We start from the raw sequence: 24,081 nt of genomic DNA, 5'->3' as shown, positions 1-24,081 counted from the left end.
TACAACAAATGACCCGTTCTCCCGCTCTCAGAAAAGCAAAACTACAAAATGATAACAGGAGACAGCTCAAGATAAAATAAGAAATGAATACGTGGTATTCAGTGGTTTAACAATTAATACGCGCGGATATTTTGCGACTTGTGTGGCATTTTCCGAGCCTCGTAGGAGCGAGTTGAAATGACAAAAACTGGGCAAAATGTGTACTTGTCTTATCTGTTAAACCAGTGATTAAGGGATGTATTATTGCACTATTATTTCATTTACTAGTATTTTCGAAACACATCTTATAGCTCTATCCGAGCATCGATCATATCATAAGTGTGCAAAAGACGAAAATAATGCAAAGGAAATAATGAGAGTGTTCTATATAACCAACCGAGTGGATTTAAGAGTTTTGATCGTTCATAGCGGCCATTTTGTTACTCCGCTTTCCGTCCGCTTTTTTGCCCTTACGATGGAATGTTGGGTAATGTGGTTCCAATACGTGATAAAACGCGGGTTGTCTACAAGGGAATAACACGCGATGGAGAAAAGTGTAATGAGGCAAAATGGAATTCGATTGGTGGAATAGAATTCAAACAAGAAAACACGAACAGGCTATTAAAATTTATCTTAAAGCTTTTTCACCTACTAGGGAAAACTCTAAAGGAAATATATCATTCTCTAGTATTTTAACGTCTAGTTATCGAAAAACATCCCAAAGCTTCATCTGGGCATCAATCACAGAAGGAGTGTGCGAACGACTAAAATAGTAGAAAGGAAATAATAAGAGTGTTCTGTTTAACCAACGAGTGCATTTAAGAGTTCCGATCGTTCACTTTGCCCTCAAAGTGTGATGCTTATGCAATTTTTTCTTATGATATGGTCTTGATGTTTATTTTTCTTTAAAGATTCATCAATTTCTACATCGCCCTCGCCATCGCCATCGTCGTCACCATCGCCCTCGCCCTCGCCCTCGCCCTCGCCCTCGCCCTCGCCCTCGCCCTCGCCCTCGCCCTCGCCCTCGCCCTCGCCCTCGCCCTCGCCCTCGCCCTCGCCCTCGCCCTCGCCCTCGCCCTCGCCCTCGCCCTCGCCCTCGCCCTCGCCCTCGCCCTCGCCCTCGCCCTCGCCCTCGCCCTCGCCCTCGCCCTCGCTCTCGTCAACGGCCTCAACCTCGCCATCGCCATCTCCATCGCCATCGCAGCTGGTATGTTTTCTAAATAGTCATTTACCATTTTTATGCATGTCACTTTTCAGGATCTTCTCTGTGACACACATGTTTTTTTTAATTCTAGGCAAAGGAGTATGTTTCAAAATTATGCGGAATAAATATTACCAGAAAGGGTTCCATACAGGTATCCAATTTTCGTAACTTAAAGGCTTTTTAACTTTGATAGATAAACGATAAAAAGTAATTATTACATGCATACCGAGATTTAAGCGCCAAAAAGCATCGAGATAAAAATAGTCTCTTCACGTCAGAGAAGCCAGCTCATTGGTCCTACGATTTTTTTCACCAGTGAAAAACGACGTATCGATTTTCACCAGTGAAGATATCTGTGTTGCTTGCTCGCCGTTCTTCTTGACTGACAAATAACACATTCTAAGAGCTTAGGCGGATTTTTCTTTAGAAAGATGGCTTCAAATCAGACAAAACGTTTTCAGCCTAAATTCATCAGTAGAAGAGTTCACAGAAGGACAGGAAAACGAAAACACCAAGAAAAAGACAGAACACGATGTTGCTCTGTTCCACGAATTTCTTGTTTTGAAAGGTGGAGCGAGTCTCGAGTTTTCGCTTCTGTATTTCAAATTTTAAACTTCCGTAGAACTATTTCGACATACCTCCAGAATTTCTTGTTTAATTCTAACTAGTTCTGCCTTCTAACGGCATTTTTGCTTGATGATTTAAATGCACAGTATTTTACAAGGAAGCCATTTCAGTGCAACTCTCGAACTGCGAGGCGGCTTGACGCGCGTTGTTTTCCTTGGAAAGAAAATAAAAATAAGTTTATCTTTGAGTTCTGTTCGCCCATGAATTTCGGTATGTATATAATGATTAAGTTATTTGACGGTTAGTTCGCTTGTGCGATTTTTATTTAATCTTTGTGTGAAAATCGCACGCGCTCACCAACCGTGAAATAACCTATAAATATATAACCTTCAAGAATAAACCACCAATCAAGCTATATGAGGTGAGAATGGTGAGGCCCCTAAAATAGTTCTTTAGCAAATGAATACCCTGAACACCATTTGGAGCCTCCTGCTGGACTTTTGCCATATCTTTAATATGAATTGTATATGTGAGACTGGCTTGTCAATGACATGGAAATATTTTATGTAATTGTAGGAGGCGGTTACTGTGTTTGAAGATTTCACCTTAAAAATAAAAAATATCACAAAAGACAAGGCAGGCAAGGAAGAGGTTAAAACACTGAGAAAATCCATTTTTGAGGTGGCAGAGGCCGTCGAGAAATTTGCTCTTAATTATAGCAAGCGACACCAGAGTGGAATGAAGCCTTCAGAAAGGATCGTTTCCCCAAAAATGGGTGAGGCCGTGGCACTCAATTCTGTTTAGTTTCAAAGTCTATTCCTTTGCTACTTACTGACTTGCTAAGTGACCTAATGAGTTGTCTTATTCCCTATAGCTAGATGATTTAAGAACTCAGTTATAAACCCAACTTTCTAGAAACGTTGTTGTTGGATGTCATCGATTTATCTGTTTTTTTTAATTTGTTCGACACTGATTTCTCGCGGTGGAGAAGGAAATTCAAGGTATTCTTAAACAATCAACAATTGAGAATCGGAATCCTTCAAATTGTGAAACCTTTCTCTTGCTCAGTTATTGGAAACTTTTCTTAAATAATAGATTGGTCACACTTTACTTACTGAAATTGAGAAATCTAACAAATACTTTCCGCATACTTCATACTATACACTGGGCTCAAAATTGGCCTATCGTGTGCGATGCATATAAATGCAAGATTTTTAACCGGACTTGTAAAAACTCCCCAGGGAACTCTATAGTTCTCCAAAGAGACGGTTCGAGGAACGAATTGAGTTTTGACAATTTTAGTCCGTACAGTACTTCTCACTTTTTCATCAGTTTTACATTTAGAAACGTTTTATAAATGGTTGAAATCGTCGAATAGTCCTTGAAGGGCAAATGAGATACAAAAAATACACGTCCATCCAATAAGATTATTAAATATTTGTGTATACCGCAAAACGCATGTTTGTGTAGATGTGCTATTGTAAATTGCGCCGTAACTGCTTTCATTTCTTCTTTTTTTTCCGACAGTTTTGGTCATTCAAAAAGCCTATCGCCAGAACGCAAGAGGCTTCCACTTTGAGGAACAACAATGGCAAGCGAGGATCAATATCGCTTCCTCAAATTTTGAGCAAAATGGTTCGTATTAACTATTGTGGTGTGCAACTTTTAGTAATTACCTTGGTTTCTCCTATCGAAATTTCTGTATTGAAATAAAGTCTCATATAAATGCGCCTCCTTAGTTTACATAGTCTATCTTCTTTAATCATTCGCCCTACTTATAATGTTGTTTAATAACTTTTTTTGTTGATTCTTGGGGGGTTTTAAGGATCACTGGTAGTTGCGACTATGTACAATGATCTCCATGATCTACTTCTGACAGATCAAACCGTCTGGAATGAAACAGACAACCAAAGGTGACGTTATTTTCATATTATTCCATGTCGTTTACCCCCAAAAACACATAACTCGGAAACACATAAGATCTAAGTTCAACTAACCTGAACTTAGAGACTTTCCAAAAACCCTAACTAAGGTTGGAAGACTCCCTGCTTGTCTCTGACCGTTCCACCTTCATTAAAATTCGCTTGAATCTATCAAAAGTATGTAATGTTGCTTCCTTGCTTCTGAGCCATTTTCAAATACAATTTCTTCATAGGTATATTAACTCCAGGATAATGGCCGTAACTATGGACCCCAAGGCAAGGAAACTGCGAGAAAATGTCATCCTTAAGTTCAAAAACCTAAAGGTAACATGAAAATTAGTTGCAATGCGTTGTTTTGATTTTTTCTGACAAGATAAAATCCATTTTCAGGTCTTGACAGCAGAGAAGCGCTGTATGTTTTGGAGTGGCCTCAGCAAAAGGTAAAAAACAACAATACATTATTGTATAGTATTTATTCCTTCTTAAATTAAATTAAATATCGAGGAGAATGAATAAACTTTCTCAGTTGTTTTTGCGCAGATTAACACTTTCCTGGAAGCCAATATGTTGTCGTTTTTAGAGAAGGGAAGTCTGATTGAAATGTTCTCGCAACTATGACTACAATGGGAGAAAATCGTAGCGCAAAATTGTCAATTGTCAAGCATCACCTCTTACCCAAACGATGAATAATTTTTTACCTTTACTTTTTTCATGTCTGACAGCTTTTCAGAGGAAGGATGCCATGTAGTTACTTCAAAAAGCAACTCAGAAGAAACAGTTTGTAGCTGCAATCATTTGACGCATTTTGCCGTCTTAATGGACTTTGACGGTAGCACAAAGGTAATAAAATTTTTTTTGCCTTACTCAATCATTTTATGGGCTCAGTTAACTAACTCAATATTGTCATTAAATTTCTCTTTTTTTGACACAGCTCGCCGAGGAGGACGAAACAATTCTGAAAATTATCACCTACGCGGGACTGAGCCTTTCCATCTTCGGAATACTTTTAACATTAATACTTTATTCTTGCCTAACGTAAGTAATGTACGTGAATAATACTGAGGTAGATTCTTAACTCCTCTCAACAAAGCTGGTAAGAAAAAAACTTTTGAACAACTCATGTCTTCAGTGTGTTGTTGTTATTGTCGTTGTTGCTTTTGTCTAATTCATTATTTTCTTTTTTCACTATTATTTCATCAGAGATGTTTGTCAACCTCTCTCTCAAATTCGACTGAGCGTTTCTGTGTCACTTGGAGCTGGACAGATCATCTTCCTCGCCGGAACCAACGCCACAGAAAACAAAGTCAGTGGCCTCTCCTTCTGTCTATAGGATGGGCTTACTCTTTGCACCGTAAATATCTTGTCGAAAGGAGCACGTTAAGAGTTATACGAAAACTCTTTCTTTTCACAGGCTGCCTGTGTTACAATAGCAGCTCTGATGCAGTATTTCTTGACGGCCGCTTTCTGTTGGATGCTGATCGAGGGAATTTATCTCTACTTCTTCGTAGTGAAAGTTTACAACATAAACACCAAGATGTACATGTATCATGTCATCTCATGGGGTGAGTTTTTTTATTTTAAAACATGCACTGGTAACTGTAACCATGCTTTGGGATCGCCAAATCTGGTGTTGTCATGCAGTAAAGTGTTCGATTTCCTTCTTTTCCTTATGGGTAGGTCTTCCAGTGATTATGGTGGCAATTTCACTTGGCATCGCCGCTGGAAAAGAAGGGTTACAAAGCTATACGAGTGATAAACAGTAAGAAAAAAATCAACGGTTTGTTGTTGCTCTTCTCCTTTTAATTCGTTGCAATTAATTCTTTGTTTTGTTTTTGCATATAGTTTGAAATCGGTATCATTTCATTTGCTGAGGATTTGTGTGTCGTTCTTGTGTTTCATTTCTTCGATTTTAGCTGCTGGCTTTCCTCGACTAACAACCTGATCTGGATATTTGTCGCCTTTGTGGCTTTCACTGAAGTTGTGAGTTTATGATTAGTGTTGATGATTGTGATTGGTATACCTGGACTACTTACGGCTAAAGGTTTTTTTTCTCTGCTCTTTGAAAAAGGAATTAGGTATTTATGACATGACTCCACACAATATTTACCACTTTTCTTTTCCTATTTGCTCACAACAAACTTTGGACGTTACTGCTGTTTGATAGGATGCTGGTCAATTTTAACCTATGATGGTCTTCAATAACGAGTAAAACCTGTTGAGACAATGTCTACACAGGCAAAAGATAGCTTCATAAATTCTCCAAATTTAACTACAAAGCATGAGAAAAAAGATTCTTCCCCTTCCTTGTTGATGTTTTCTTGCTGTTTCACGTTGATGTACCAAGATATTTTTTTCGCGCAAAATAACTTTTAAAAAACATTGAACAAGATGAAAGGAGCAGGAGGAATAGGAGATATTAAATCTATGTAATTTAACATGAGAATTCACTTTGCTTAGTTCATTCAGTTCAGACACTTTAGTTCGCGATTTCTTTAGCTCATTGTCAGATAATCGAAGCTCATAATCTAGTTCCTACGGTTGGGAGTTCTACTCCCTGTAAATGACTCTTTATCCCACGCTTGTTACTAAACTAGTAATGTATCTGGCAAGGATCTGCTTCTACTTTGGCTATTCGATAACCATATCTAAATAATCAATTTATTTCTTTTATATTCTTCAGCTCAATATCTTGATACTAGTACGAGTCATAAAGGAGATGACCAATCTGATGCAGCCAACAGGGGAAGACGACCATTCTCAGCAAATACGGTAAGGTTCACATCATACAACTGTAAAAAAATAGTGGAAGAGGTTGCCATGTCCTCCTGTGAGGCTTTGCTCACCCAACTTCCTCATTCCTTAATCAGTAAGGCCTCACGATATCTAAAACTGAAAACTCCCTGTCAAAGGAAAATAAAGGAATTTTCTCTCTTTAACTCCTAGAACTGGCATCAAAGCATGCGTGGTGATGATTCCCTTGCTGGGTGTCACGTGGCTATTCGGTCTCCTCTCGCCTGTACATAAAGCTTTCGTTTACATCTTCACCATACTTAACTCTGCTCAGGTTAGTGTTCGATGGTAACAATCAAAATCATTCAATCTCTATCATTATTTTATTTTCTAACCAAGTAAGACAGCGTTAGAATTGTCACATGATATTTTTTGGAATTTTGAAAACAAAAAGCTATTAACTTGGCAAGAGAAGACAGACCTCTTTGGGATTATGAGATATGCAATTTTCCTTCTTTCTTGGAAATCTTAATAGATATTTGACTAGTTTGTTTGCATATTGTAAAAAGTAATGATCCTAAAATCATGTTTCTGCTGCAGGGTTTCCTGATTTTTTCTCTGCACTGCATGCGAAACACTCAGGTAAGAAAAAACATCAAACCGATTATTAACTCCATATCATCAATCTTTAGTGTTTCGATAAATATCCGAGTACTAGTGCTGAGAACCATATTTCATGTTGCTCGTCTATCTGCAGATCAGAGAGCGATTCAAAAGAAAGATGAATGTTGTTTTTCCGTCTTCTATAAAAAACAACTCCACAAGGAAGAGCTCACAGGTCAATCCAAGTGGGGTCGGCGATGTATGGGCAGTTGAACTGCAGTCTTGTACTGAATTTGAATCGAAATCGCACTTACCTTAAATAACTGGATCCAGCCAACCGGAAATGACAGTCAATTACTTAGTAAAATCACTTATTAAACAGGAATAAGTCGGTTACGATTGATCTGACCTGCGATCTGCAGCTGAAAAGAGGTCTTTCTTATCATTATTGTTTAAGCACTCAACTAGCTGTGATTGTAAACTATCTTCTTTAGGATTAAAAGCTATTTTCTAGGCGATGGTATATTTGCAGGCAAGATTCATCGAAATAAACCAATCTATAAATTTAAATTTCTAATGGCTCAGTACCTTGATGAATGTCCTTCGACTAAGACCACAGTCTGCAACAGACGAGGCGGGAATTTTGCCAGGAAATCACGACTCTTCTTTCTCTAAAAACCACTCTCGCACGCAGCTTTAATTAAATGTATTTATCTTTTGATTCTTTCGCGCTAACTTTCTGTGCCTACTGCATGATTATTTCATATTCGACGTTTCACTTATTAAGTTTACAAACTTCTCACCCAACACTGTCATTACTTTTTACTATGGATAATAATAACTGAAGCTCAGTCATGCAGAAATGACAAACCAAGGAACTTTCTGGAGCATTTTATTAGGTAACGTAGTTATGATGTAAATGCACTGGCAATATAGTTGTGTTGTAAGCTTCCGGAATTTTTGAAAATGCTTTGTACAAAAGGCCTGACAGTCGTGCAGCAGTAGTACTTGTTGTTGTCGGGAGTAACTGACTTTTCAGAAAGCTATACCGAGAGAGAGCTACTGTGGGAGATTGTTAATTTGGAGGCACTTCGGAGACAACTGTAAGATTGTGTCAGTGTTGAGCTAAGAAATAGTTTGTGGTGCGCTTCTATCAGTTTATTTAAGGATAATTATTCTACTTCCTTTAAGAGTCGCTCCTTGATAAGAATATTACAAGTTGTTTAATAAATGAGTTGGGTTTGTTGATAAATGATGTTCTTTCTGTCGGTTAAATAATAATAATAGTCTCCGCAAATGACGCTGACATTCAAAGTTGTTGCTTAATGAATTAGTAGATGAATACGTAAATTTTTTAATAAATAAACAACTAATTTAGAAAGAACAGAAAAACCCTTATGATTGGATCTTTTGTGGATCAGTTACATTTACCATTTGTTATTCGCTATACCTAAGATAAGGAGTATCGGTTTGAATCGAAAATACATCGACTGATAAAGAATTCAACTGGGCCAATGTTAGCCGGAAATAAAAACCAAGAGATTATAAACTATTCGTTACACATCATTCAACAGCGATTAAAGAACTTTTACACAGAGTATACAATTTAAAGTGAGAAGCGGAGATGAAGCGTTGAATAGGAATTTCAACAAGCCAGAGAAGGAGTCGATTATTTACAACAGTCTAGGTTGTCATACCCATTTATAAATATACATGGATGACGAAGCGTACGATTTAGGCAGAAGAATTTAAAAAAAAAAAATAATTATCCTGGAATATGCAAGTATATTTCTATCTGCACCGCTCAAATGCAATAGGTCAAAGCGCTTCGAGCTTCGATCGACTAAATACATGGCAACTTGGACTAGGGAATATTCCAGGATAAATAATCAATTATTCCTTGAGCGCAGAGAGATTAGTAGTACAGTATAATGTCTCGCCCACAGAGCACATCACTCTGACCTAGGAACGTCTCGCAAAAAGAGCATTTGACCTCACCACTCCTTCTAAAATGTTGGAATTCAAACATTTGAACACAAAAGTGATGGTCTGCATGACACTTTTGCAGGGGAGAGTTGTTTTGGAGGCTGAACATTAAACTATGGCCGTCAACCTCCGTTGGTTTTCTGATCAAGTTACGATTAACTTTATGTAAACTCACATAGAACTCATGATCTGAGATAACCGAGAAGAAATCCTTTGACTCGGAGTTTACCGTGGTATAAAAATAATAATACACCTTAATTAACACACGAGCGAGTTAGTCCATCACTGTTGGAGGCATACGAAGTAATTAGACCCACCAAATGAAACGCGCAGCATGTCATAGGCGAGATGAATAAAAAGGAATCATTTCCATTTATGCATACGAACAGATGGTATACTAGCTTTAGCTACCCGTTGATAAAACAGAAGTTTGTTTAAGACAACTTTCATATAGCAGAGCTCATAAAGAAACTACCATTCTTAACATCAATTACTTTTGAGCTGCTTCTTTACAAAACTTCAACTACAAAAAGTGTTTTATAATGCGGTGGATTTTTTCGATTGTATTAATAAAAACAATGCTCTACATCTGGTGGAAGCTGCTTTTTGTCCATTGGTCCGTCTATGACAGAAAGAACAAAAATGGAGACAAACGCCATCACCATGTGATCAGAGATCATGATTTGCATTAAACTCTAAATCGTACGAAGGAGTTTTACGAGGATGCCGCAAATCCGCAACTCTAAAGCGTGGTGAATCAACTATAAGCGTAATTAACTCTCAACGGCAAACCTTTGATTATCTTGGTTACGATGAAGTGGATGATAAATGGCAATGAATCCGTCAAAACTTCCAAAACCCTTTTAACATGCTTTGTGCTGGGTAAGTACGACGCTAGTTATTCCTGTTTTTTTCTTAGGTAGCTATGACACCGTCGAAATTGAATTTCCATTTTTTAAATATTAATTTCGATGTTTACTCCTACGGAACTCTAATAACGAAACAACCGAACTCTACACATGTCCTTCCTAACCTATTGGTCCATCATTAAAGCAAAACTTGGGGATCTTTGTATCATCGACATTATCATTATTATAGGTTTCTCAATATTTTTCACTTTCCATACAATTCCAAATAATTAGAAAAAAATTAATAACCCGGAATGACACATTCGTATAAGTGCAAAGACAGCTATTGACAGCAACCTATATTAGTACCGTGTGCTCGAGGAATTCCGAGATGAGTACAACTGAGTCCAACAAAGTGTGAATTTTTTTTTAAAAGTTGTGCGCTATGTTAGAACTACCTCAGTAATATCTTGACTTTCCATTTGCGAAACATTTATATCGATTTCGGGACGTCCTGTGAAAGTCAGCCAAACTAATCCGTGAAAAAAATTGTCAGGTGGTGGTTATTTGGCACTCTTAATTAAAACAAAACAAACCAGACTCTAAAGATGTCCGCATTAAACTCTTAGTTTATAACTGAAGAAGGATCTCTTATAAATTGGATTCCTGAAGCAATTTATACAGAGCAAAGTAATCATAAAGCAAATAGCACAAGCGAGACATTCACGCCGTGGTCATGTTGTTTGCGTCATGGTGGTCCACAAAACAGCTTTGGCAGCCATATTAAGGATGCAGGAACACAATAGCTTTATTGCTGTCGTTTTATGTCACTATGACAAGATATCAAAAGGGATAGACGTCTCCTCTTTTTATGTTTCAGCTGGTTGTTGTACATTCGACGTGCTTAGACAAACGATCGAACTTAATCAACAGGGTCCACTTAAACTGGAACTAGATTAGACTGATTTCAAGTTTGATATTTGACCGGGGGGTTGGAAAAAATGGTTGAATTGGTGTAATTTTTTCCTTCATCGTCGTACGTTAAGACATCATAACTCTTCTTGAATTTTGATAATTGATTTTCAGAATAAGCTGAGGGGTTAATATGAAGTGCACTCACAGAAACATAATTGAAATAACCCTTAAAAATATAACAATTTTTTATGTATTAAAATTCAGCAATGAACTCCTTTTTTTCTTTTTTGATTTATGCTCAAATGAAAAAATTGGGCTTTTAATAAAGTCCTCTATTCAGCCATGTTCAATGGATTATCCTGAAATTCTATGAGCATTACGGGCGATGATGTTACTTTACGCTTCGTGTTCCTCGTTCCAGGGTCATATACGATAAATTCCAGCCTAAAGGTTCGCTGAGAGCCTTCGGATGAGGCGTTATTCATATATTGCGGAACCCAAACCGTTTAAGCTTTCAAATTATTTTTTAATTTTTAACACTCAGCGTAAATGACTGCTGACTGCTCGCCAAGTTGGACGTCATGGAAAATTTAAACATATTTCTCTTCTTTGTACCCGAGAGCAAACTTTATACTTATCTCATTGCTCTTCATATACAAAAAAAAAAAAAAGTTATATATATATATATATGGGTTCCGGAGGTTCGACGGTCTGCTGATCCATAGTTTAGTAACACCCAAGAATATGGAAATTTCCTCACAAAATTTTGGAGACCAATCGCTCAAGATTCAAATTGTGCAGAAGTGTTATTTGAGCAGTCAGATTTGAAACCCGATTCCTTCGCTTAAAGAAACAGCCGTCGTCCGTTTTGAATTGCTGCAAACTAAAACGAAACACTATTTTTATTCTGGATAGCGCATTTTACATCCTTTTCATTTTTTTATAATTTGGTTGCACTCCGAATAACCCGTTTAAAGAATTTTCCAGAGTACATTCGCGAAGGTCCACCGTATCCTTAAAAATATTTTAACAAGTTTTGTTCAGCTGGTTGGTAAATTGCGGAGATGCGGCGTTTATCAAATTTTCTCTGTCTGCTCCCTACTAAGGTAATAAATTCGTGGGTAGATATCAAAGGGCGTGTAGCAAATAAAATGCATTAGCACCATCTAACTCGAAATCTAATAAACTTTTTCATTGTCTCAAATGTTATTCTTGAGATAACAATCAATTTATTTGCTTATTCTCTTCCACAGTCATCCTTAATTTGTTGATGGATTTGCCAGGAACAGGTTAGGCAGTGTAAATTCAGTTTTAACATTTATGCACCTTAACATGAACGGTAAAAAAAGACAACATCTGACTGATTAGACTTGCTGTTAGAATTACATCGGATTGTGATTTTAAGTTGGAGAGCAAAACAAAAATTCAATGAATAACGGTGCTATTACCCTGATCTCTCCAATTTCCACTTTTAAAACGTTACGTAGCCTAATTGTAATTTTTGCTTCAGTGAGGTAGAGGATTTTGATGCCCATTGTTTGTTATTAAAATTAATTGTATAAAAAATACTTCTTCGTGTCCATCATCAGCATTATTCCATACTGTAAATATATGAAAATTATGTATGTGCACTGCGGTTGATGAACAGTTATGAACACTACTTAAGTAGTAGTGAAAATGTGGCCTGAAAAAATAAGTTGAGTTCCCAGTCGGCTTGTTAGCTCAGTTGGTAGAGCGCTGCACCGGTATCGCAGAGGTCATGGATTCAATTCCCGTATAGAACCGTTCGTAGAGGATCGAGGATCGCTTCTATATTCGTATCAGCATTATTGTTATCATCAGTATACGTTTTTTTCATTTATTTATTTACTCCTTTATTTTTTCTCTTAGAGTGCCAAGCAACCTGTTTCAAAAACTCCTCTTACTTTTTTTCGAAAAGCGGAAGGCATTGGGGTCACAACAATCGTGCTTGCTCCGACCACAAGGGTTATTTAGTCTCCATAGAAACTGAGGAAGAATGGCAGTTTATCAATTCTGAGATTCAAAAGCGTGGTACTTGGAATGATAGTGCGTGGCACATTGGTTTAGAGAAGAAAGGCAGGGTTTGGACTTGGCTGAGTGGAGAAACACTGAATATTTCGAAATGGCGAGATTCTGAGCCAGGTGGTAACGACAAAAGGGCGGAGATATCTAAGAATGGAGGCCTCTTTAATGGTATCTCTACGCTTAGTAGAAATGCCTACATTTGCGAGACGCCCGAAGGTAAGATCACATTCCAACCTTAAAGTTAAGAATTTTGTTCATGCTTAGCGTGCGTATATCTAGTTATGGATGCACGCGAGAAGTTTGGAGAGCACGAAAAATGCGTAAGAGTAGCTCGAGGCGTAGCCGTGAGCAAATGTGGCTTTTTTGAGTGCTCTCCAAACTTCCCAAGATAGACTTACAGCTAAAAGCATAAGCAAATTCTTTTGTAACTGAGCGACAAGGATCTGCGCGAAGAAGCCTTTTATTGTGATAGAGTGCAAAATTTTCACAACGCACAAAAAAATAAATAAACGTCCCTATTGGCTGGTCAAAAACACGACACATGTTATACTTTGGTTTGCGTGAGAACTTTTGATCCAGTTAACCGATAACCGTGAATGAAAAGCTCAAAGTTTACGGGGAAAATGGAGAAAATCAAAGCCAAATGAACTCATAAATGAATTCCCAGTGGATCAGGACCTAAAAGGTCAATGCCGATTGAAAAATTGGGCAGTTCTTTGCTGGTTTCTTCCGTATTTCTAGGAGAAAGAAACTGCACTGCAGCTTAACAGGACAGAAATTCTGAAGCCAGGTTAAAAAAAAAAAGCTCACGTAATCTTATTTAAAATTGAATTACCCTAGTATTGTCCTTTTTTGCATCGACTACAGCTGGAAAACAGCGATCGAAATTGTACGTTTCACAACTTTTGTCCAGCGCGCTACGATTAGGATAATCTAGCCGACTGAATTTTCCCTTGCCACAAGTTACAAGGCGTGTTCTCTGAGATCAGTGAGTGTATGTATGTTATTTTGAGCATAACGAATCGAAGTATTTTATTTTTCTGTGTGTGTGCGTGTGTCTGTTTCTTGTAGTTAGTGAGAAATGTTATTTACTGTCAGGGAGGTCCGTATTGAGTAAGATTGTACCCGAGGTCTTGACCACCGGTACTTTAGGCAGAGTGAATTACAGTTTTTTCGTATACTTTACGAAATGTTTTCCAAAATACCCTAATGAGTCAGGGCTGTAATTACGGCAAGGTCCTCCATGAACTGAAAAATTTTTGAGCGAGTAAGTGGAACAGACTGAAGTAATGCAAATTAAAGAATGGCTTCACCGAAATATTTTTATTTGTGTAAAGAAAAAGATGATTTAAAACACTTCCGAAGAGAGTTTCAAACATTTTTTGTACAAATATCTGTCACAATCTGACACCTGCCAATTAGAAAGCGCGCAAGAAAAAAACACATGCACGCTTTAAAAAAATCAACAACAACAACAGCAGCAGCAACCTCAACGGTGCTGGTTTGGTAAACAAACTTAAGTGAAAGTAATTGTAAGTAAATTCAAGTCTATCTTTTGAAGTTGTGGGATTTTGCTCGTTTGTTTGGTACAATCACGTGTGTAACTCTTGTGTTTCATCGAGAGGGCGAGTTTTCATGCAGCTTCTTCTCGTTGAACTCCTTCGTTATCTGTTGTGAAATTAACGTAGCAATTTCTAATTTGAACAGAACTGCAAAGACTTATCGAAAGCGTATGTGAAATATAGAAGACTTCGCTCACTGGTTTGCAAGGGACAAAACTTTTTGAGAATTCACATATAAAACGAACAAAATTTTCATCAATGAACTCAATTGTAAACAAATACCTCACAGTTTAACTTTCTGAGTTACTTCTAATAGAGGTTTAGGTTAATCACAAACGGTTTTAGGCCGCGCGTCAACACATTTAATGACATATTTCCTACCACAATTCATTTCAAAACCGCTTTTTTTTTCTGGCAACCAAAGTGATTTGAAAGAGAGAAAGAGAGGATTAATAAGTTATTAATCGGCTTGGTTTTAAAATGGTTATTTAGTTTTAACAACTGAGTTACAATCTCAAATTGGCCACCGTAAAGAGTTTAAAGGCTTCAAACTCCTAACGGTGGCCAATTTGTGTTTTCATCTCAGTTGTTGACACTAAATTACCTGTTATATTCTCCCACGCAGCACCACAGTTTCTTTAGAAACTTACCGCCTTTATTTCTTTGAAATGATTTGCTTAAAAATACTGCTTAGCCGGCAAAACGAAATATAGCTATGAAAAATGGCAACAAAGCTAGGGATGTAGCTTGCTACTCCCGCAAGCGATACCGTGCCTGAAAAGAAATAGAAAATTCTGGAACGCATTATAGATCAATAAGATTTCAGGATTAGTAACTGCGCCCTCTGAGAAAAACAAATAAATACAGTTCTTTCGAGAAAGGTTGTCGGAAAAAGCGTGTCGGAAGTGCAAGCGATAACCCCGAAAGGTACTACGGGTAGCTTTTAGGTCATGGTTAGACTTGACCTCAGAGTTCAGGGTAAGCTAAGAAAATGTCACTTTAGGAACGAGGCATTACAGGTTTGATGAACGTATTTTATTTACAAGACTGATTTTAAATTCTAAACTGCACGAAAAACGAAAAACAGATCGAGCTAACCCTAATTAATTTATCCTTACTTTTTTATATGCATATTGATAACCGTTACCCACAAAATAATTTCCAGACTGCCGCGTGCACTTTAAATTGCTGCTCTTTTGCACCTTACCTGTAACAACTGTATACCGTTTACTGCGTATCTCCAGATGCACATTTATAAGAACTTATATTCACATTTGATTTTACGTTTTTAAGTCTGTTCAGGTTAGAGGGGGTGGGGGGGAATAAGGTGTCAGCTCAACGAGGAACTAATTAATATTTAAAACTCAACCACCAAAACTACATGAATTCACAGATAATCTTAACTAATGGGAAGTTACCTAAGTCAGTGAAGAACGAATGTATTGTATCAATTGACACTGATCAACCATCATATTAAAAAATTAGGAATCAAATAGAGAATAAGTTACGTTTCCATCTCATTTATGTTTCTCCTTTATTGAGATTGTGATTATAATCATTTTATGTTATCATCATTATTATAATTATGAGTTTATTTGTCATCATTATGATAATTAGTATTTTTGTTGTCATCTTTACCATTTTGTAGAATGCCCAAATATAACTTTTAATAACTCTTGGTACCTAATTTCTGTGGATGGATGGTCCTGGTTCCTGAGCAGATACAACTGCCGAAGGCAAGGAGGGGACCTCGTTTCCTTTGAAACCGAAGAGGAATGGAATTTCATGAACGATGAGATTCAAAGGCGAAATTCTACGAACTATAAAAATAAATGGAGTATTGGTTTAACAAAAAGGGCTGGGAATTGGACCTGGGTGAATGGAGGACCTCTGACTATTCGTAAATGGGGAAAAGGGGAGCCAAGTAGTGAATACGTTGCGGCTTTCATGTACAAGCTGAACAATAATGGCGAGCGGGGCGTGTTTGGTAGTGTTAATGATACACGTTGGGGAAACCAACACGCTTATATTTGTGAGATTTCCAAGGGTGAGTTGATTTTTTGGCGTTGTTGTTGTTGTTTTTAATGTTGTTTCGAGTACCCTAAAAGGTACCAGAAGCGCTTAAGCGTAATAAAAACATTCTTTGCTAAAGTTTGTGATACTTACTACAGAATTTACATAAACCCTCTGACAATCAGGATCAAGTTTACAATAAAATTTGCATAAATGAAACAAACCCAGTGAAGTTTTTGTTAAATACTTGTCTAACTTTGAACCATGTAAGCAGAGGAAAGTGACAGATGGTTCTGTTACTATCACTATTACGAGTAAAAACAGTTGTGAAACTTTCAGTCATCAGTTATTTTCATGCTGTTCATTTATCCTGTCGATTGAATAAAATGACGGTGAATACCAATAGCAAAGAATTATCGGTCCAGTTGCTTTGTTAGATAATAACGCGTAATGATGTGAAGTGCGTTATATTTTGGGAAGAGCTAGTGCCTCATGTCAGTTAAGATATGTGCCAATTATTACTTTATAAAATCAATACAAAAGGCTTGCAGACTTAGTTGTTCTTCGAATAGAGAAATCAATTTTTTGTTTATTGTATTCTATTTTAATATCCGATCGTTTGAACCTTAAAGTTGTAGGAGATAATTTCAATGCAATGCAAAATGTGCAGTGAACATAATAAAATGACCATGCTGCATCTAATTCAAATATGGCGGACATTTCGATCGACTTAGGGTGTGGTTCTTTGTTTTTTCCGTGAAAGACGTAGAGGCGCATTCGTCTTGCAAATTGTTCAAAATCTCGCATGAGTTGTCGTCTAATTTTACATTCGATTGTCCCGGATGTTGGGATGAGTTTGATAGCATGCTGACTTGACTGTCAGAAAGTTGATAGTATGATAATTTTTTTTTAGGAATTTTCCCTTTATTTCCCTATCTTTGGCTAAAAGCCTACATTTTAAAGTGTGTCTACGCTTTATGCGTCTTATGGTTTATTTTTTTTTTACTTCCACTGTTGTAAAAGATAGCTTTTTAAGGGTCAGAGAACACATTGTATTCCATCGCTTTTATTTTCAAGTGTATAAATAAGCTCTCTAAGGTCAGAAATCTCATTCCTTCATTCGGCTATTTTATCACAGTTTTTTTTAACACTGTTCGCCGAGTGCTTTCCTTTGAGCGGTTGCCTATCTACCAGTATGTTCTAACGAGCTGAGAGTTCGTAGTTAGCCCTCTTTCTTTGGCTCTCAGCCTTCTTTTGTGAAAGCTAGTCAAGGCATTAGCTAAGCCTTGTTGACCTTGTTGTTTTCTTTTACTTCGAACAATATGTACGCCATTCCTTTATAATACTAATTAGTTGTTATTAACCTTCACTTTAATTGCCTCATATTCATATTAAAAACGTGTATGGTATTGTCTTCAAAGAAGAGAGGAGGCTTTTCAAACTAATTAGATAAATGTTTATATTTCTTTTTTGTTTTCATCCTTTCGTCATCAGAAGAATCATTAACAGTATCATCACCAACATGGACAGCATCACAAACCTACACAGCATCACCAACATGGACAGCATCACCGAGATGGAAAGCATCACCAACATACACAACATCACCAACATGCACAGGATCACCAACCTACACAGGACCACCAACATTGACAGTATCGACAACAATGACAGTTTTACCATCACCGACTTCATTATCGTCATCAACAACTCAAGGTTGCCTATTTTCCAAAAGTTAGGCTTTTTCCGATTTCACTTGGCATCTTTTCAGCTTTCATGTCACCCTTTTCTGTAGCGAGGGCTTTGTCTTAAAAGTGTGGGAAAGACAGTATCCAGTAGTCTAATTCGTGTTTCTGAAAAACGCTATTGTGGCTAGTTTCATAACTGAACATAAACGGGTATATGTATATGTATATGTTACGATGATTCCATGACAGAAATCTTAGGAACTCTGTTCTGTTTACTATTATATGCCAATCGAAAGAAAAACGTTTCGTTAGAAATTTGGAAAAGCAATCTGAATGTGTCTTCCAATGGCTACTTCAGCTTTGTCGAGGCACACTGATGACAAAGCAGAACCATTCTGATTAACAGTAAGCTAAGTTTAAAAAGTAACAAACTTTTGCTTTTTGTTACAACGGCTTTTAGTTAAGACGCAGGACCTTGTTGCAGTCATTTCTGGCGGAGCTGAGGTGATTCGAGGACTCAAAGAAAACATCACATTGGATGGCTCACTCTCATATGACCCTGAGGCTGCACATGGTGACCAATCGGGAATGAACTTTACTTGGCATTATGGTGAGATCACAGGGAACTACTCCTATGTGCAGGGAAGAAAGAGAGATTTCTTTATAGCGGTAAACGAGTCAGCTTTTCAATATAATGGAAGAGCATCTGGCGTGCGAATTTACTTGGATACAGAAGCTATGTCTCTCAATGATATCTACATAGTTAGACTGGTTGTGGCCAAAGACTATCGCAATGCTAGCGCTTATCAAGTCATCCATTTGTCGAAAGGAGATCCCCCTAAAATATATCAAAGGTAAGAGAGTTGGCATGTTGTTGATGCTATCGTTGTGGCTGTTGCTTGTTCTTTTTGTTGCGACTGATATCCCTATTTATTTTCCTATTTTCTTATTGTTGCTACTGCTTCAGTTGAAGTTCTTGTTGTTGATTTTGCCATTGCTGTTGTTGTTGCTCTTGTTTGTTTCCGATGCCTTGTCTTGAATGCCTCAAATATCGCTGTATTTTGTGTTTCGTTCTCTGTTGCAGTAACTATGACCACCATAGTTCTCAACAGGCAAGACCCTCGTTACGCTGCATTGATCTGCATTCTCGTTATGTAATCAACATTCTTTCCTTCATTTTAGATGTTTCATAAATTGTCTGCCTAAAATCAGCCCCTCAGTACGACTTAGTGTCCGATCAGAATGCCAGGGATTACAGTGCTTCAAAATTTCTTCATATGAGTGGATACTCTACCAGCAATATGAGGGAAACGCGTTCACTGCTTGGCAAAGAAAACATAATTTAGAACTCATTACCAGTACACCACTAAATGCAAGCAACATTGTTATAAATGGAGGTTCTCTTGCTCCTGGAAATAAGTACCGCTTGGCATTATTTATCACAACTACCGACGGTTTATGGGCGATGTCAGCCTATGACATTTCCATTGCGTTACCTCCCACAAGGGGGAAATGCTCGATCACTCCGTCAAGCGGCATCTCCTTGGAATCACACTTTAATCTGAGCTGTATCAACTGGACAAGTGACAGCAACCCCCTGTCCTACCGGTTTCAATATAGACTAGAGAACGGTGTGTACACTGTGTTATATCATGGCGTCAACAACTCCATAGTTGCTCTTGGGATATTGCCTGGGAACAATGCAGAAAACTATACCATAAGCCTCAACGTTGTTGTGACTGATAACTTCGGAATTTCTGCCTCTCCTGTTAATCTAACAGTACAGGTAAGTTTAGTTGGTAGGTACTGTAATATTGATGTACATCGGAAATTTTGTTGACATAATTTTGTCCTTTTTTGACAGCTACCCATCGGAGGTTGAAAGGCAAATTTTTCTTAACATGCAACTCACTAAATAGTGACTGATGCTCTTTCCATAGGTTAAGCCCTCCGAGAGTCTAAGACCAGATGAAATTTCAAGCCTTTTGATGGCAAATGACAGTTTGTTTCATGAAGTCATCAGTAAAGGAGACTTGGGAAATGCGGCACAATTAGCAAACTCTGTCCTTCAAATTGTTAGACTAGAAACTAAGATGAATTTTCAGGATAAAATCAAGGTAAATGCATTTACAAATGCTTTCATACTTCTTGGACGCACTATTCGTGTAGTTGCATAATGATATCTCTACGTATCCACTTATTTACGCATTCGTGTGTTCATGTATTGTGGTACTAATGAATTTTATCATTCAACTGCACTGAGTAGAATACAAATAATACATAGTATTTATGTGAACTAATTTATTCATGTATTCGTGGACTCATGTAGTCGTGTGGTAGCGTACTCGTGCATTCCAGTATTCGTGTAGTTGTTTATATTTTTGTACCCGTGCTGTCGTATAGTCGCATGTTAGAAGGCTCCTGCATTAATATATTCGTTTGAACTTCATTACATTTCAAGGTTATAGACTTTATGATAAAAAATATTGCGTCAGTGAAAGTAAACAACACTGCAGACCTGCTTCAAAGCTCCTCCGTGATTGGTTCTGCTCTTCACGTTTTGGAAAAGGTCTCTCCCGAGTCATTGGTAGGTAAAATTAGATCGAACGTTTATTAGAAAGAATGAGACACATGTAGAGGAATATGAAATTGCGATAATTGACAAAATGATATAAACTTTTGACTGCTTTTTCATATGCCAGAGTTCTTCAGCGCTGTCATGGTTGTTTTGGTTTAGTTAATCAAGCAAAGGCAAAAATGTTTGAAAGAAGTTTAAGTGCGTTTTAAAATTCCTTAACCTGAACAAACTTGGTTTAGAGGCGACGATTCCTCTCTAACTCCTGACTCTTAGAAATAGAAATGTATTGTGCTGAGCAGCAAATCTTACGAAAGAATAATTCCATGATTGTGCATGATGTACTTTCAGGAACTGTCGTTATCGGCTGTCGACTCGCAAACGAAATTCTTATGGTCAACCGTCCAGTTGAAGGACGTTGCTGATTTGTCGTTAGTCACTCGATCGGCAGAAAACTTAGTTTGGTGTCTTCAAAGGGTGTTAAAGATATCCGCAGAGATGGCGTCAATAGATTCCACCTTAAGCTTCCAAGAGCAGGTATTTTATTGGCTGTTGTAGTCTAACAGCGAAATCTAGTTACATATGAAACTTCAAGCTGCACTTGAGTCGGCTTCCCTCGTTTTTAATTGACACATTGCGTGTCAGGTTGGTGCTACTGTCAAATTAATGTGCTAAAGTTGTCAAAAAATTTTTAATTGTCCTTGCTAAGATCTTTTCGTCAGTTTAGCTTTGCTTCTTTTTGTTATTTTTACTTGTTTGTTTGTGATGTTTTGTTTCATTTTACAGGGTGAAAAATCTGTTAATACTGCCCTTAAAGTGCTTAGAAAAGTTGCAGACGCATTGTTAGCCCTGAGAGTCCCAGATGAAAACATGATATCGATCTCCACCGGTCACTTGAACATGACATTAGGGCGACATAGCCTGAGTAAACTTGCAGGGCTGCAGATAAAGGGTGGAAGTGGCAGTTTCATTTTACCACCATGGCCTGTCACAGGAAGAAACACAACAAGTTTTGTCGACACCCAGGTAAGGGATTACATCAAATTAAGAAACGAGCGCGTGTCAAAATCGATTCAGTCGTGAGTGACTTCGGAAAGTCTGATAACCCAAGAGCAAACGCATTCGAAGGTACAGTCTTTGTTAGCCATCCTGAACTCTTTTTCTCGTTTGGCTTCCGTAATTATGGTCAGTTAGCGATAATTATCATGTCTCTTAATCCTTAATTCCTTAAAGTCAACAAAAAGTTTTGATTTATTCTTATTGCAGATGCTATCAATGTCATTCAACCCCTACACCTGGGACAGCACCAGGGAGCGAGTCAACTCTGAAGTTCTATTTCTGGACCTAAAGGACAATAAAAGCGAGCTATTGGAAGTATCAAGTCTACCAGACGACATTGTCATCGTTATTCCATCAAAACCTCGGACACTACCGAAGGAGCTATGGTACTTCACGACAGATGACGATTTACGTTTCCACGAGATAAATGTCAATTACGAAAACACTTTGATGCAGCTAGAAGTCAAACCCCAAGAGCCAACTGTACATCTGTTTGTTTACTTGCGATTCGGTCAACGGCCAACGACTCAAAACTACGATCTCAATGCCACAATCTCTCAAAATGGACAGTGCGTTTGGACTGCAAGTGCGCATGACAAAAAGGAGAGACAACCGGAATGCTCGTCGAACCCACTTACCCCGATAGCAACATTGGCCAGGCATCCTGGGAAATACTTTGTAGGCGTAAAAAACTATAATGCCACCACGACCACCCCATACAGGAGAAAGAAAAGATCGTGTTTTATCGCTGGACGGCAAAAGCGGTCTTGCGTCGAAGTCAAAGATCCCCCACCTGCCCTACCCATGAGTAAAACTGCATCTGTGACATCAGCTTATGATTCCAAAACCGATCAGAACTACACTCTGAGGGTGGCCTTCGGTAGCTGTGTATACTGGTCAGCGAAAGTTGAGATGTGGGTAACAAAAGGCTGTCGGGTGAGTTGCTGTAAAGTGTTAACATTATCGAATAATTTTTATAATGTGGAATTAGTTCAGACACTTTTCAGAGAATTCGTGGGTTTCACGTAATTGTGGAAAAATGAGTGCTTCATTGTGATCATCTTCGCTGATTTGGCAATTAAAAATCGAAGACAAAACCTTGTCGAGCCCGTGTGTAGTCTTCCATCGTTAAAAATATAATTATTCTCATAGCTAATCACGACCTTTGAATACCTTTGAATGGACAAGGCACATCATTAGCACTGAAAACCGAAACAGTGATTTTCTCTCTGGACAATTCCAGATTTTAGGAGCATCGAACAGATTTATTAACTGCAGCTGCGATCACCTGACATCCTTCGGGGGAAGTCTTTTGGTTAAACCGAATCCTATCGACCTCGACAAGGTTCAAGTGCAGATTCAAAAGTTGCCAGAATCTGGAAATATCACAGTTATTTTGGCGATGGCGTTGGTTTTCTTAAGTTACGTGATTGTGCTTGTTATCGTCAGGAAAACAGACATAGAAGACTCTAAAAATGTAAGTTCTGAACACATTTTGAATTATGCAGCACGTAATACGCTTTGAAAACTTGCAGATTCATATTTTTCTAAGTATCCTGGAAAAAAGTGGTCATCGAACTGGAAGAAATCACTTAGAATCATTTAAGGTTTCCGAGTTTTTTAATATCATCAATACATATATATATATATTTTTTTTTTCTTTAAGTAAGGGAAAAAGCAAAAAAAAAAGAATAAATCACCGATTCATTAATGGTATTATCATTTTTCTTAAGAACGTTTTACCAGTCCATTTGCCATCCTCTCCAGAGAGTACATATGAATACAAGATAGTAATAACTACAGGAGTCTGGATATACTCAGGCACAACAGCTCAAGTTGCTATGGAGATTTACGGTTCTGACGGAAGGAGTGGCATTCTTCAGCTCAGCCAGGAAGAGACTGGTTCAATTGACGCGTTCTTCTCTCGTGGTAACTCGGCCGTGTTTGTACTGTATGTTAACAAATCACTTGGTGTGATTCAAGAAGTGAAGATTGGTCATAACAACTTTGGTGACAGTCCTTCGTGGTTTTTGGAGGAAATTTTCATTCGGGACGTACAATCCAATCAGTCTTGGAAATTTATGGTTAGTCAGTGGTTTGCTCTTGAGCGCGGAGACGGGCGTATCGAGCGAATGTTTCAAGCAACAGTATCTCAAATGGACTTTGCCAGTGAGGTTGCAAGACGCTGGCGGAGAGGGCTTACAGAGCTACATATTTGGGTTTCAGTCGCTGCCAAACCAAAGAGAAGCCACTTTTCAAGAGTACAGCGGGTTTCGTGCTGCCTTTCAGTGCTTTTGACATCCATGTTTGCAAACGCGATGTTTTATGAGCTACATGGCAGATATGAACAACCTTTTCAAGTTGGACCGTTGGAATTCTCGTGG

General features: G+C 38.0%; 2 protein-coding genes across 3 annotated transcripts; both read left to right on the top strand.

The window, feature by feature from the left end:
* The first annotated feature begins 2,364 nt into the window (after positions 1–2,364).
* LOC131775304 (adhesion G-protein coupled receptor D1) lies at positions 2,365–7,430 on the top strand. 2 transcript variants are annotated; one of them, XM_066166835.1, is made up of 15 exons: positions 2,365–2,525; positions 3,278–3,385; positions 3,630–3,663; positions 3,906–3,996; positions 4,063–4,112; positions 4,395–4,512; positions 4,604–4,707; positions 4,873–4,975; positions 5,084–5,234; positions 5,350–5,431; positions 5,586–5,652; positions 6,353–6,441; positions 6,616–6,736; positions 7,003–7,044; positions 7,160–7,430. In XM_066166835.1, the coding sequence occupies exons 1-15, from the start codon at positions 2,489–2,491 to the stop codon at positions 7,322–7,324; spliced, it is 1,362 nt and encodes a 453-aa protein (XP_066022932.1). In that variant the 5' UTR covers positions 2,365–2,488; the 3' UTR covers positions 7,325–7,430. The 2 variants fall into 2 exon arrangements, with proteins under 2 accessions (XP_066022932.1, XP_066022933.1); XM_066166836.1 differs by lacking the exon at positions 2,365–2,525 and having other exon boundaries at positions 3,345–3,385; positions 3,576–3,663.
* A 2,373-nt stretch (positions 7,431–9,803) lies between these two features.
* Positions 9,804–24,044, top strand: LOC136280792 (polycystin-1-related protein-like). The gene is made up of 15 exons (XM_066166488.1): positions 9,804–9,873; positions 12,008–12,043; positions 12,645–13,016; positions 16,011–16,409; positions 17,870–18,109; positions 18,524–18,917; positions 19,246–19,849; positions 20,004–20,180; positions 20,525–20,650; positions 20,990–21,175; positions 21,425–21,664; positions 21,905–22,633; positions 22,941–23,174; positions 23,431–23,958; positions 24,039–24,044. The coding sequence occupies exons 1-15, from the start codon at positions 9,804–9,806 to the stop codon at positions 24,042–24,044; spliced, it is 4,341 nt and encodes a 1,446-aa protein (XP_066022585.1).
* The last annotated feature ends 37 nt before the right edge of the window (positions 24,045–24,081 follow it).

This window comes from Pocillopora verrucosa, chromosome 5 (genome assembly GCF_036669915.1).
Source record: "Pocillopora verrucosa isolate sample1 chromosome 5, ASM3666991v2, whole genome shotgun sequence".
NCBI lineage: Eukaryota > Metazoa > Cnidaria > Anthozoa > Scleractinia > Pocilloporidae > Pocillopora > Pocillopora verrucosa.
This window is presented reverse-complemented; position numbering and strand designations above follow the sequence as displayed.